The sequence below is a fragment of the Neomonachus schauinslandi genome, chromosome 2, assembly GCF_002201575.2.
Source record: "Neomonachus schauinslandi chromosome 2, ASM220157v2, whole genome shotgun sequence".
In the NCBI taxonomy this organism is placed as follows: domain Eukaryota; kingdom Metazoa; phylum Chordata; class Mammalia; order Carnivora; family Phocidae; genus Neomonachus; species Neomonachus schauinslandi.
Window position 1 is genome coordinate 147,612,679 of NC_058404.1, and position 15,599 is coordinate 147,628,277.

Below are 15,599 nucleotides of genomic sequence, written 5' to 3' on the forward strand. Positions count from 1 at the left end.
CTGATTTACTCTCATTTGGCCATGAAAACCTTGACAATTCATAAGGGTGTTATTCAGATTCTGCAAATCTGAAACACTGTGGCTAACAAATGTTTAACCATTAGGAAATCTTTAACTACCTGAAAAACTTAACATGGAATACATTTTGTGGGTGTATATTTGGATTTGTTCCATACTAATGGGGCTGAATCAAATATAGTGAGGAATGTTATTAAACCTATCTACATCTTTCCTTGGTGGGAGTTCTACTAGAGTTTGTGTCCCTACCTTCTACTCCCCCCTCCCCCCAACTCTGAATGAACTGCAATTGTCTGAGCGATAAATTTAAATCAGATTAAATTCTTTTTAGACATGAGGAGCAAGAGAATCACCTCTGGTGATTATTTCATATCATTTCTCACTTTTAGATATACCTAGATTAAGCGTTACATGCCCAAATCACTAATTCTGTATATGAGCAACCTGAGGACAGACAGTATGATTTATAATTCTTTGTTTCCACTTTGTATTTTAGATGTGCTTATAGAAAATTAAAGTTGTGGCTCTTATGGGAGAGAGTGGGTAATTAGTTGGTTGTGAGGAAATAGGAAATTATCCTTTTATTGCTGAATATCCACTTCATGACTGCAGTTCTCCCTACTCCAAAGCAAGTCCTCCATCAGCATGATTTAAGTGTCCCAAGGGAATGTAGTTTCTGAAAGGGTCCATTGTTCTATGCCCAAAAGAAGAGAAAGGGTCAGTTTCAAAATACGTTTAATATGTATATCTTCCAGGTCAATGGTGGCATAGGGCTACATTTCAAAGGCAAATTTATCCATTTAATTATTTTTTTCAGAAGTCATTATTCTCTAGGAAGAGTATGTTTTCTGAAATTTCAAGAACGTTAGGTAAACTAAGAGATTCTTCTGATACTCTCTAGTGTGTCTTCATCTATTCCATGATATGATCAGTGAAGAAGATTCGCATGTATCACCACATCTGTGGTGCCTTAGTTGAAAAAATTTGAAACAGCTTACTGAATTCCTGGAAGAAAATAAAACATTTTTAAGAAGTAGGTAAAAGGCATATTGGATTTAAACATTTTTACTTGAGATCAAATTTCTTTTCTAGGAGCAAGAGTATCAGTATCAAATCATTCTTTTGTTATTTCCAAGGACATTTGATTCTAGACATCCCTGCATGTTAAATGATTATCTCTGCATTTTGGTGCTTAAAGAGTTTAGTTTTGCAACATTTCTTAAGTCCCATCTCAAGAGAATGGCACGTGTGCTCACCTACGTGCTAACTCCCATCTATGACTAGTGGCTGCAACAGTATGTTAAGAAGGTTTTGTGGCTCATCCATGATCAGTGAGTGGATAAGAGTATGATGATTGATTAATTGTGTCTGCTGTGGGCCTGTATCTGTTTGGGGGTCAGAGGAAGATGAGGAAGGGAGCACACAGTCTGTTCTCAAAGACTTCCAGATCCAACCTAGATAGAAAATATGTTATGCCAGCAATTAAATGTCCCATTTCTGGGTTGATATGGTAGGATTGGTGGCCTAGTAAAAATATTCCCTCACATTGCAGGAATCAATTGTGAGTGTTAGGTAAAGGGGATCCCTGATTTTATTAGGATCTGTATTGGTCAAGGCAAGACAAAGAACTCTGTTTCCACTCTGCAGATGACTTTCCTGAGGCATTTTCCTGGCTCAGAGAATTTACCATTTGGAGGCCCAGTGGAGGTTTCCTGGGTGGTGTGCATGCCCCTTTGGATGCCTGCAGGGGCGGTCACACCAAAGTCATCGTCTGTGTCGCTGGGAGTTGGGGAGAAGCCCTCTGGAGTTCCCTGGATGGCAGGATTCACTCCTGCTTGCCCCGCAGGAAGGATTCCATTCCGGGCATCTGGATTAGCTGGACTGGGGGGCAGGATGGCTCCCGGGAACAGTGGCTGAAAAAGGAGGCCTGTGAAGATTTGGGGGGCCACCGGCTGGAAGGAGGAAAGGAAAAGGCAAACAAAGTCAAAAGGACACATTTGAATGCTGGTCAACCAGCTTCTCCTCCTTTGAGGGCAACAAGTTGGGGCAGGAATGGCAGGATGGAAAGGGCAGAGTCAGAGAAAATAATAAAGACTGGGCATTCCTCAGAAGAAATGCCTCCCTCTCCTGAGCAAACCTGATGCTAGTTTCATGACTACAATTCGATGCTGTATTTTATTTCCCTCAAAGAGGGTAAGTCACAATCATGGGAGAAGGAATAACAAATAATTTGTTCATCTTAGGTGTATTTGGAGGTAGAACTAAGGCAGGAAATCCATACAATTATGCTGGGCTATCTCTCTGCTATTTACCTAAATTATAGTCTCTCATTTGCCCAGAATTTTTAAAAGTAATTAAAGAGACTAAAAATTAATAGAAAAATTAGTCAATTAACCCTCATCTCATGATTTGCATCTCTTCAAGTTTCTTTTTATTTATTTATTTTTGAAGGCATTGGAATATTCAGTCAGAAATACTTCTCTTGTCAATTCAGCAACTTGTATATTCCTTGAGGTTACTCAATGAACTCCTCTGTGTAGGTCTGTCAATGATTTGCATACTGGAAATAAATGTTGTTGCTGGCTACATTTATTTTTTTTTCCTGGAAAAAATTACTGTAAGAAGTTCCTCTTAAGAAGAAATAATTTAGTATAAACTGGATTTGGAGAAAGTTCAGTCAGGGACTTGTTCTCTGAAACCCCTCAGTTCTCATGATGTTGACATAGAATAAAAAGGGTTGAGGGCTCATAATTAAGATACAGGTCAGTTTCCTTGAGCATAGTTCCTAATTGTTAGTTTGTATAAAACCGCCTGAGAAGTTTGTTTAAAATTCCCAGGCTCCACTGTTAGAGAGATTCTGATTGAGCTGATCTAGGGCAGGATCCAGAAATCTGCATTTTTTTAATCAGCACCCTGAGTTGTCTTGATTTGGTGATCCAAGACTGAAGTTTGGGAAACACTGTCTTAGATTTACCAGGTACTAAAGCCAGAAGTGGACTTATGCCAGAAGAGAGACAGGAGTGGAATACAGATGTTTTCAAGCAAGGGGTCATGGTATTCATAGATTTGAAATAAAAAGGTGGTAATGCCCATCATTAAAAAATAAGACACAAAGAATAGACTGTAAATTACCAAATTAATTCTGTACAGGGTAAATACTATTTCATGAAGTGTGTGTGTGTGTGTGTGTTAGCTGCATGAAAAATACAGCTGTTACTTAAAGTTTGAAAACCACTGGTGTAGCAGATAGAAAAATGACTTTCGATCTGAATCTACTATTTCTTGACCTTGGGGCCTAACTAGCTTAAGTTCTCTGAGCCTCAGTTTCGTTATCTGTAAAGCTGGGTTAAAAATCTGTGCTTTGTGATGGATACTAAGGAGGGCATGTGATGTGATGAGCACTGGGTATTATACGCAACTAATGAATCATTGAACACTACATCAAAAACTAATGATGTACTATACAGTGGCTAACTGAACATAATAAAAAAATAAAAAAATTAAAAAGCCATCATTAAAGAGGAAAAAAATACTTGTTTTGCTAAAAAAAAATCTGTGCTTTGTGGGGTGCCTGACAGACTCAGTTCATAGAGCATGCAACTCTTGATCTTGGAGTCATGAGTTCAAGCCCCACGTTGGGCATAGTTTACTTAAAAGAAAATCTGTAGTTTGTAATTTGATGAGGATTAAGGGCAATGTATGTAAAAGATCTGCCAAGGTGCCTGTTACACAAAATTGTCTTAATAACTGGTAGATGTGGGTGTTCATGTACTATTGTTGCAAAACAGCCCCATTGATTTTATTTGTGAACAATCTAGTGAATCTCTTTTTCATAATAGAAAGATTTAAAAGGAAACCTGTCTTCCCAGTTATTGCCTCAACTCTTAACTTCAGCGTCATGTTTAGATACCACATTAATTCAAATCAGTGTTTTCTAAAAGTGACTTATGGGGCAATTTATAGAAGTGTCTAATAATGGTAAGATGAATTTTATTTAGGTTCAGCCCTCTAGTTATTCATGTGTACAGGGAAGAGTCCATGCATCACTATAAGATGCTAGAAAAATAACATTTTCCTATAAAAATAAAAAATTCAAGCCAAGAAAATTAATCTTTCCTGCAATAAATACCAGTATGTATATTATTCTACATTGCATGCTTTTTAATAATTTATAATCCTAGATTTTAATCATATAAAGTTTAAAAATATGCATTGAATTTCTGGATAGAACTGAATCTAATATCAGTATATGGAAAAAAAAAAGCTAAGTAAAATTAATGGAAAAGTAGCTGGAGAAGAAGAGTGAAATCCTCAGCTAGACAAAGGTATCTTGATGCAAGGATCTATAAAAAATGTTCAGTTTACAGTAGTATGCACCAGGTTTAGGGGTTGTGGTCAAGAGAGATTGTATGGGGACAGAAAGCAGGACTGTGATAGCAGTGAGAAGAATTTGAAATGCTAGTAATTATTATTATTTTTTTTTTTACCAATTCCTCTGAACTAAGGATAGCACCCTAAAAGGAAAATAATAACACATTATTAGACAAATTTTAATATATTTTAGACAAAATATATATAACATAATTTAAAAACTTAAAATACTTGTAAAATTTGTAAAGAGAGATTTTAAATTTTTGACAATATTTTAACGGCCTTTATGACTTGTTTCACATAATTTAAGTCAGCATGTGATATTGGACTGCTAATACCTAATATCTGAGTGATGTGAAGTCTTCTGCATTTTAAAAGTTATACATTTTTCTATTATTAAGTAATACATGCACATTGGAGGAAACTTGGAAAATGCAGAAAGCAACAAAGGAAAAAAAATAACATCCCATCGTACAGTTTGATGGATTTTCTTCCAGATGTTTTTCACACATTTCTTTTTTACATAATGGAAGCTATTCCTATAATTTATATAAGTCATTTATATAATTTGGGTCTTACTTTTTTTTTTTAATATTACACCCACAATCATTTAAACTTACTAGTGACAAATACAAGTAAATGTACGTTTGGAATGGTTACAAAGTATTTGCTTTTCAATCTTATTTTCCTTTTGTTTAAATTTAAGTTGTACCCGATTTTTTTTCTCTACCACAAATATTATTATTTTGAGGAATATATTTGTAAATAGACCTTTGCTGTATTTCAGATTATTTCACTGGGATGTGTTCCCAGCTGTGGAATTAAGAATTGATACAGGGGCGCCTGGGTGGCTCAGTCGTTAAGCGTCTGCCTTCGGCTCAGGTCATGATCTCCAGGTCCTGGGATCGAGCCCCGCATCAGGCTCCCTGCTCAGCGGGGAGTCTGCTTCTCCCTCTCCCTCTGCCTCTCCCCACTGATCCTACTCTCTCTCTTTCTCTGTATCTCTCTGTCTCAAATAAATAAATTAAAAAAAAATTCTATTAAAAAAAAGAATTGATACAAACTTTATATCTCATTCTGCTTCAGAAGTAAAAGCTACTACCTGATGCATGTCATATATGATCTTGACCCTTGGTAATTTTATCAATGATCTCAAGTATTACCTTTCACAAAGGCAAATAGGGAGAGAGGAAAGTGTTTGTGTCATTTTTAGGGAAAAGATACATAGTTAAATAAATTTGAGATTAAAAAAGAAATCCCCCAAATCATTAATCATTAGATCGGTCCCATTAACTCATTTTTTTCTTAGCTGTATGCTTTAAAGAATTGACTGGTTCACCCTTGACATTTACTAACTGTGTGATTGTAACTGAATAACTGTATCTCCAATTACTCGTCTTCAAATTATAAATAAAAATATTATCATCAAAGGTTGCTTTGAATACTGAGATAGTATATAACAAATAATAAAATACCTAGAACAGTGCCTGGTGCATAGTAAATGCTCAATAAGGGCCAGCTCATAATTATCAGTGTTCATACAGTGCAAAATAAATAGGAAACTTGGCAACTATCTGGTAAATTGAAGCAGGATGACATATTTCACACTATGATGATTTAAAATAAAAATCACATTACAAAATAATCTTACATGGGCTCCAAGGTGTGCTACAATAACTGGTAACATCTGAAAAAGAGTGAAAAATTCAATTAAAATATATTCAAAGTTAGTTCTAGCAGATGATACAAATACTGAGATTTTCTTAGAAGTACATAATATTCATTGAAGAAGTATTTGTTACCAATGTATCAGCTATAGTCATAGATAGAAACCCATAGAGTTGCTTGGGAATTGGAACTCATCCAATTTGTAAAAAGCATATTTAGACCCAGAGAGATTTAGAAACTTTAGTCCAAGGCAACACATTCAGGAGGTAGAAGTTACTGAATAGGATGGACAAAAAATAATTTTGGTCTCAAGCTACCTCCAACCTGAAAGTTATTACACGTAATAGTAATAGTAAAATGCATGTTTCTTTTATATGGCATCTCAGAAGACACATTAAAGATGGATTTTTAAAATACAAAGATTTATCAAAGCATATATGTTTAGTCTTATAATGGTTACCTGGATATTTTGCTGTTAAAATAGAGCACTGGTAGAAAATTATGGATGATATTCTATCATTTTGATACTGGCAGAGTTCTTAGAAATAAGTGAGAAATAATTTACTGGTCACTGATAACCACTTAAATGTTAGGAAATTTTAGTTGAAAAGATTTGGGTGAGGTGTTGGCATGTGCTAGTACTCTAAGAACTAACCTAGAGTTTGTCCAAGAGAACTAGTGTTTTAAAGTTTTTTTTTTTTTCTATAGACATTCACATAGTGTCATGAAAGTCATCAAAATGGGAATTCTAACACTAACCAACCCAAAAGATGCGAAAGTCTTATGAAATAGACTCTTAACTTTGTTATTTCCCAAGATAGTTTGTTCAGTAATACCCATAATGCCAAAAGGTACCTACATTTAACTATATACATTTAAGAAAAAAGCCTTACTGTCAGTCAGATCCTTGGCTACTGATGATAAAAAAAAAAATAATTAATTTTCAGAATGGTGATTGGAAAGTAGGGTGAAGGGAAGGGGCACTCAGGATTTGGAAAAAAGCATAATTGAGATTTATAAAGGCCATTTCGAAGGAACAAAAAGATACAAATAGGAAACCACAGTTGTGTAAGTAAAAAGTGTAATTAAAGATAATTTAGTTTTTCACCAATGTAACAATAAGGAGAAAAATTTTTTATTAGTTTTTGGTAGAGAAATTGTTTGAAATAAAAATAGCTAACACTGAGTGTTTACTGTGTGGTAGGCACTGTTCTAAGTGTTTTATGTTTATTTGCTCATTTAATCCTTATAACAGCCCTAGAGGTAGGTTCTACTTTAATCCCTATTTTAAATCATGAGGAAAATGAGCCACGGAGTGGTGAAGCAACTTGACCACACACATAGTAACCAGAGAGCTGGGATTTGACCAGAGATTTGTGGTTCTAGAGTTTACCCTTAACCACATTGGCCTTGCTTTGATAAGTGAGAACTGTGGACGGGTGCCTAGGTTTCTGGCAGAGGATATAGGCCACTCTGCATAGGGAGACACAGGATTGGAGGGCTGGGGCTGCACAGGAGGTCAAAGAGGTGTTGGCATATCCTGGAGACATTGAAGAATCCCTACTGAGAATGGGGATTGATTTACATTAGTGCGTATTGGGGAGCGTGCAATATCAAACTCTCTCTGCTCAACCTTCGGTGACATCCAGGACCTGGAGTACATGACCTGAGCCAAAAGCAGACACTTAACCATCTGAGCCACCCAGGTGCCCCATCTTTCTTTCTTTCTTTCTTTTTTTTTTTTTTTAAAGGTTTTATCTATTTATTTGAGAGTGAGCAAGAGTGAGAGAGAGAGAGCACAAGTGGGGTGAGGAGCTGAGGGAGAAGCAGACTCCCCACTGTGAGCAGGGAGCTTGATGCAGGGATCCCAGCACCCTGGGATCATGACCTGAGCCAAAGACAGGCGCTTAACCAACTGAGCCACCAAGGCACCCCTCCAGTGGATATTCTTTGGTGAATATGAAGATGTACTAAATTGGGCTTCAAGATTAGAGCAGGGCAACAATTGAAACTGAAGCTGGGAAGGTAGCATATGGATTATATCAGGGTCATGTGTTAAAGAAATTCTCATTTTATTTGCCTGTATCTCTAGTCTTTTTCAGAGGATCACTTTTATTATTAAGATATAAATAAGCAGCAGATACTTGCAGGCTCTAATATATCTGTAAGAAATAAACACTGACTGATAGAGAATTGAGTATACATCTCAATATTAAAAAATGTGAAAATTAGTTATGTCACAGACTTTCACAAATATGTATAAATGAAGCGTAGAGAGTTTCTTGTGTTGTTATTTTGGACAAATGAAAGTACAGAGAAAAGTATTAGTTGCATATGATATAGAATTTAAACTGAGCAGCTTCAAATTGTTTTGTCAGGGGCGCCTGGGTGGCTCAGTTGGTTAAGCGACTGCCTTCGGCTCAGGTCATGATCCTGGAGTCCCTGGATCGAGTCCCGCATCGGGCTCCCTGCTCGGCAGGGAGGCTGCTTCTCCCTCTGACCCTCCCCCCTCTCATGTGCTCTCTCTCATTCTCTCTCTCTCAAATAAATAAATAAAATCTTAAAAAAAAAAAAAAAATTGTTTTGTCAGTTAAATGCAACTTTGATTATAATTACTGATTAAGACAAGCTTGCTCTTATTAAGACCTGGAGGTGTCCCTGGTGGTAGGAAGATGGTAAGAATATATTGGTTCATTGCTGTATTCATGTTTCATAGTTTTGGAATGTGTATTAAAAGTCTTATACTTTTGTATGCCTTTGGACCCTGTTCCTAAGAACTGATCCTAAGGAAATAATCATTGATATGGTCAAAGACTTAGTTAAAGGATGTTCACTGTAATAGTGTTTACAGAAGCAAAAATTTTGATTAAAAAACCCCAATTTTTGCAATATGATGGAATACTAAGCAATCAATAGAAACAATTTCATAGGTGAATATTTCAAAATACAAAGACCAAAATACATTAAGTGAAAAAATTAGATTATAGAACATTTGACATAGTAAGAACATATTTTCTTTAAAAAATATACTTACATGTGTCGGTAGAAAAAGCACTGGAAGGACATACCCTAGAATGCTGACCATGTTTAGTTCTGGAGGGTAGGGTTATGGGTGAGTTTTGTTTCTTTTTGCTTTTCTATATTTTCTTAATTCTCTATAATTAACACACAATACACGTAATACATAAAACAGCTTCTACAAAAAATTAGACCATTATGTGGGAATGATAGGGGCTGAGTTCATGTGTTAGAGAGAATAAGTGATCTATAAACAACTTAGTCTAGCTGTAAAGAGATCATTGTGTTTCTCTCCAAGTCATTAAGTTATTCAGAGAAGTTTCAAGAAGGTAAAACTTGAGCTTTGTCGGTAGTTAAGATGCAACACTTCTGATTGGAGTGATGCCCTACGCATATCATTTAAATCCTAGTGGGAGAGGGTTTTTCGGGGTTTTTCCTGAAAGCACGTAATGATGGGAGGGGAGAAGGAACTAGAGAGTTGTTGGGGACTTGAGAGGAGGCACGAAGCAAGCGCACAGAAAAGGAGATTAGATTTGCTGGAAATAAACTTTATCCATCTCTCAATTTTTTCTTTGGGATGATTCTGGTCACCCAGAAAGTCTTCTATAGAAAACAGCAAGGTAGAAAAGAATCCTGCTGCTACCTCTCGATTTCCCCCCTTATATTCTTTACTTTTTGATCTTCCCCAGCACCTCACATTTTCCTGTTACCAGTTACAAATGTATTCTAGAGAGGTTATGGGGTGGCACGTTCAGTTTTCTTGGTGAGGTTTCATCAAGGACCAAATTACTAAAGATACTCTATGTTCAGTTGAACATTCCTCTGTAAATTTCTGGGTAAAACTTTTTTTTTTAAGATTTATTTATTTATTTTAGAGAGAGAGAGAGAAGGGGGGAGCGGCAAAGGGAGAGGGAGAGAATCCCAGCAGATTCCCCGCTGAGCATGAAGTCATATGTGGGGCTCCATCCCAGGACCCCCAAAACACAACCTGAACAGAAACCAAGAGTCTGACACTCAATCCACTGAGCCACTCAGGTCTCCCTCTGTGTAAAACTTTTAAGAACCTTAAAAAAGTTCTTTCCTTCCCTTTAGGCTTCTACTTGATAGAAAATGCCCCCCAATGTTGAACTGAACTCCCATCTTGAGCTTACTTGGGGTTGCAGCTGCTGTTGTGTGTTCAGTCCCCCCAAGTTCAGTGGGAGGGTCTGGGTACCAGGTGCCATCCCTGCAGCAGGATTTAGCTATAGGGCAACAAAAAAGATTATCATTGTGTTGTTTCATGTTGAACATTCAAGAAACTAAAATGTGTTTACCAAATGTAAAATATCTTTAAAGGGAGGATTTGCTAGGCAAATATAAACATTTGCTATGCACACATAAAAAATAGTATGTGATATACTATTGCATTAAGAATTAGGTATAGAGATGAAGTTCAGGGACTTATTTAGTCTACTAGCACAACCATAAAGTCCAGGACTAACTTTTCCCACATGAACCCATTCTTTTGAGGATTACTTGGATGATTTTATTCTCACTTTCCCCTTTTGACTATAATAACTTTGGTTCTTGAGATTTTTTTGATAGCTTTCTTATAAAGAAATTAATTTCTTCATAGCCTTCCCCATAAAAATGGTGAGGGTCACAATGAAATATCTAGTCTGAATACAGTCTAATACTAAGTTTAAATCTGACCACCTTAATCAGGAAAGGAATTTATTATGTTTCTTCTCCCAAACAGAGTAAACTATACAGATAGTCCATGAGAAGAATGAAGATTTTTCTACCCCTTCTAGTTTGCTCTAGTTGGGGTGATGATAGTGGTCATAGTGTTTGTGTGGGTGTGTGGACATTGTAGGGGCAGTGAGGAAAATATGTTGGAGGAATGTGCAGAGGAGCTTGAAGAAGAGGTAAGAAGAACTTAAGCAGTTTAAGACATGAGAATTTGATTAATTCCTTTAGAAGCCCTTTTGTTAAGAAAAATTTTTATGATGTACTGAATAGATCCCATGTTCTGACTTTTCTGTGTTCCCTTTCAACTTATCTACAATGAATATGTGTGTGTGTGTTTGTGGATACACTCAACATTAGGTATTGTATTTAACAGTGGATATTAAAGTGATATAAAAGAGTACTTACCAGCTGCAGATCTGACCCCAGTGTGAACATCTGTGTCAGTGGTATTAGACTTAAAGAGGGGAATACCTGTAGGGGCATTGAAATTGATGTGACACCAGAGCTTGTCTGTTTCCACCATGCTGTCAGTGGCAGATACCCTTAAGTGTCTATATTCCCGTCACAGGTGGATTTAGGATGAAGGTAAATGGAATTGAAGTTTTGGGGCCTCTCACCAGCAATGACCCCTTCTGTGGCCCCCAGTGGCATCCTAGCAATGTGTTGAGTTTAAAAATGTGTAATTGGCTCTTACTTCTTATCTCATAATAAGTTATCCACGATGAGATACCACCTCACACCTGTCAGAAGAGCTAAAAGTAACAAGCTAGGAAACAACAGATGTTGGCGAGGATGTTGAGAAAGGGGAACTTTCTTACACTGTTGGTGGGAATGCAAACTGGTGCAGCCACCATGGAAAACAGTATGGAGGTTCCTCAAAAAGTTAAAAATAGTGCTACCCTATGACCCAGCAATTGCACTACTAGGTATTTACCCAAAGGATATAAACATAGTCATTCGATGGGGCACATGCACCCCAATGTTTATAATAGCAATGTCCACAATAGCCAAACTATGGAAAGAGCCCAGATGTCCATCAACAGATGAATGGATAAAGAAGATGTGGTGTATATATACAATGGCATACTACTCAGCCATCAAAAAATGAAATCTTAAAACCATTTGTAACAACGTGGATGAAACTAGAGGGTATTATGTTAAATAAGTCAATTAGAGAAAGACAAATATCATGTAACTTCACTCATGTATAATTTAAAAAACAAAACAGATGAACATAGGGGAAGGGAGGAAAAATAAAATAACACTAAATCAGAGAAGGAGACAAACCATAAGAGTCTTAAACTGAGAAACAAAACTGAGGGTTGCTGGAGGGGAAGTGGGTGGGGGGATGGGAGTAACTGGGTGATGGGAAAAAATAAAATAAGACTAAATCAGAGAGGGAGACAAACCATAAGAGACTCTTAAACTGAGAAACAAACTGAGGGTTGCTGGAGGGCAAGTGGGTGGGGGTGATGGGGGTAATTGGGTGATGGGCATAAAGGATGACATAATGAGCACTGGCTGTTATATGCAACTGATGAATCACTAAACTCTACCTCTGAAACTAATAATACACCATATGTTAATTAATTGATTTTAAATAAAATAAAATAAAAATAAATTATATACTTCAGTACTTAATTTTACAAATCTAATTTTGTCTTCCTTTTCTTAAACAGCATCCTCAAATTGTATAATCTTCAGGTTCCTTAAGGAGTGAGATGGGGTCCTGTCTTGAGTGCTCTCTAATGTCCATAAACTAAAAAGAGAACTTTAGACTTTGGTGTTATTGTACTACTTCACAAACTCTAGATGTAGGTAAAGAGGGATCCTTTAGAGCAGAGCAAGTGATGGAGTGGGAAGAAGGGGGTAGCCAAGAGACAATACAGTTTTCAAAAGTTTTTACATAAGCAAATTTTACAATAACATCAGCTCATCAGTAACAATGGAACTTAAGAAAATTATAAGGAAATCCAGTTATCTTTATAGAGATATCTTAATCCCTGCTAGCTCTGGCAGATACCACATATGATTATGTCACAGTAGTGCAAGGGCATTGATGACCAAGCTTTGTTATTAGGTGTAGCTCTAGCTTTTCAGGTTTTACTATTGGTTGCTAAACCAAATTATTATTGAGACAAAAAGAAAAAGAATGAAGATGGCTTGCTTTTCCTGCTCAAGATTTTCAAAAAGTGTTTTGGTTCTTTTTTGTTGTTCTTGTTCCCAAGAGAAAGTCTTTTTCTCTTGTTCAACCATAAGACTGTGTGTAAATCTTGATTTTAAATTCACTAGTCTTCCCGTGTTTCCTTTGTTGGTCTGCAAATGTTCCCTATTGTAGGACTCTCACCTGATTTGGCTGCTGCTGGTTTAGTAATGTTGCCTGATGTGGAGCCGGTTTTGTTGGAGGAAGTCCCAAAGCAGGGTTGAGCTGCGTCTGTGATAACAAATATTAGATTAGGCAGGGATGGGTCTGAGGTTTTGTATCCATTTATTTCCAGGATGTAACAAGCTGTCCCAAATGCAGAAATGTCTGCCTTTAGGCTCTGTGTGTTTCTGGAGTAGTTTTAACTCCCTGGGAAGTTTCGTGTGTGACAGGAGATGGAATTGTAGAGTGGAAAAATGCCAGAGCAGAGGGGTGTGGTGGGGAGGGGTCTAGGGTGGGGCTGGGCACATGGACCTCAGGTAGTAGTTCCTAGGCTTCCTTTTCTTCTCTGTAACTGCCTTCCTCCTTTTTCAGGACACGAAATACATCATCTGCACCTTAGCTCTGTAAACATTTGCTTTTTTCCCCCATGCCTGAAGGTAAGCTGCCATAACTTCTACTGCATTTTCATGAAGCTTCCTGCTTCTGCCTTGCGCCTGACAGGTTATTTCCCGTAATGGAAATTCAATCTCCTTCCCGGCCTGGGTATTTTCCTAGCGTATTAAGAATAACTGAATTCTAGGGGTGAAATTGTCCTTGACATCCCTATCATCTATCTAATTATCATTGATTCATTTTTTTATGCCTTTCTGATGATTCAATAAATTCACTTACAAATAATAAAAAATGCCTTGTCCATGTGTCCCGAGTTTTCATTTGATAAATATCACTACTGTACCTTGTAGACACGTCAGTGTCACACCCTGCATCCCCTGCTCCTCTAACTCTCCAGCTGCTTTCACATCATTGGCTGTTAGCAATCTGCTTTAACCTGTGTGCCACTCCTCAGTCAACCTTGAATGATTGCTGTGTGCCCGGAAAGTTTTATTTATCTTGAGTTTTCACAAATTGTGTGGTAATTTAAATACACTAAAGACACCCTATTTAGAAGAACCTTTCGGTAAATTTGTTTGAAGTGAAAAATCCATGTTTTACAAAATAATTACTAATTTACCTTGTTTCAAAAATAAATTTGGGCAGACAACTTCTTTAAAGAAGGACATAAGTATATTTGGAGTGAAATAAGGAGATTGCTTCTATCCCCTCCCTATAAGATCACCCTGTTCATCTTCATAGAACTAAGCATAGTTATAATTTATAATTTAACATTTCTTTAAAAAATCTTTATTAGTATCTACAATCCTTGCAAACACCATGAAGGATCATGTCTTCTTCCCCGCTCACCATTGTATTTTCAGCACTAGCATAGTATCTGGTACATAGAGATTTCAGTAAGTATTTGTTGATTGTATGGATGACTATAGATGTGTCAAAGGAGTTCAACTAAGAATGGTCTCTTTTTGTTCTTCTATTTCATAGAAAATTCCTTCTAATTTTTTCTTTATGTCAAATGTCATCTCAGATGGTCAAAGGGAAGTCCACATAGAGAGGCAAACCACCCACATCTATGTCTATGAAATATTGGAGGACAATTGGAGTATGTATTCGAACACTAGTACTCCTTTCTTTCAAACACCTGTTATATGTGAACGTATTTTTCAATGTTCTGAGTAAAAAAGTTGGCCACTTTGTAATATCCTCTTGCTGTTGTGCACTTCGATCACCTTTTAGAGTTTATATAGTCATACAATTTGGTAACATTTTTAGGGTTTACACAGTCTACATGTTTCATGCTTCCAGTTAGGAAAGTCAGAAAATGTAGTTTACCTCTTTAGTCATGAGAAAATAATTGTTTGCCAAGAAAATCTTAAATTCTTCTTGGAAAGCAAAATAATTATCCACTTTGAGTAGATATAATTTAAGGCATTCCTTTCCCCCCTAGTTTTTACCCCACTGTTCTGCCAAAATAATTGAAATTCTATCATGTTAGAGTGGATGCTTTTTAAATATCTAAGTATGTTGAAATATGCACTGACACCTTATTAGTTTGTCATTTTTCACCTTGGAAAATAAAAACAGAAAACTAAGGGGATGGGTCAAAGGACAGAGCAGTGTTGCTGGAGTGCAGGAGAAAAGTTATGTCTACAAGCAGAGGGTGCTGCTGAGGCTGGTTGGTAATAAAAGAAACATTGAACTTACCGGTAATGACTGAGTTGATCCTAGAAGATAAAGTAGTAGAATCATAGTCTTCATGTTTCAAAATGCTACCTATAATAACAAAGTAGTGTCACTCTTTCACTCTATTTTTTTCCCTTTCAGAGAAGATATTATTTAAAAATTTCTATTTGAAATATGGCCAATTAATGTTACCTTTCTCTCCACTTGGCTAAATGTAGGTGAAATGATATTCAAAATCCGGTTGATTGCTCCAGTGTCTGTAGTGAATAATTTTACCCTTTGATGAGTTGTAAGTTTGTAGAAGGAATTTAAGCTCAATTCCAGGAGGCTGGCAACTGAGAGGCCAATCAGG

The 15,599-nt window shown here is 36.7% G+C and overlaps 1 protein-coding gene across 1 annotated transcript; it reads right to left on the minus strand.

Annotated features, from left to right (window-relative positions):
- Window positions 1–1,628: 1,628 nt before the first annotated feature.
- Window positions 1,629–15,322, minus strand: AMTN (amelotin). Its single transcript, XM_021702280.1, has 7 exons — window positions 15,269–15,322; window positions 13,154–13,240; window positions 11,212–11,277; window positions 10,227–10,316; window positions 6,041–6,076; window positions 4,506–4,532; window positions 1,629–1,970 (listed from the first exon to the last, which is right to left on the minus strand). The coding sequence occupies exons 1-7, from the start codon at window positions 15,320–15,322 to the stop codon at window positions 1,629–1,631; spliced, it is 702 nt and encodes a 233-aa protein (XP_021557955.1).
- Window positions 15,323–15,599: the final 277 nt, after the last annotated feature.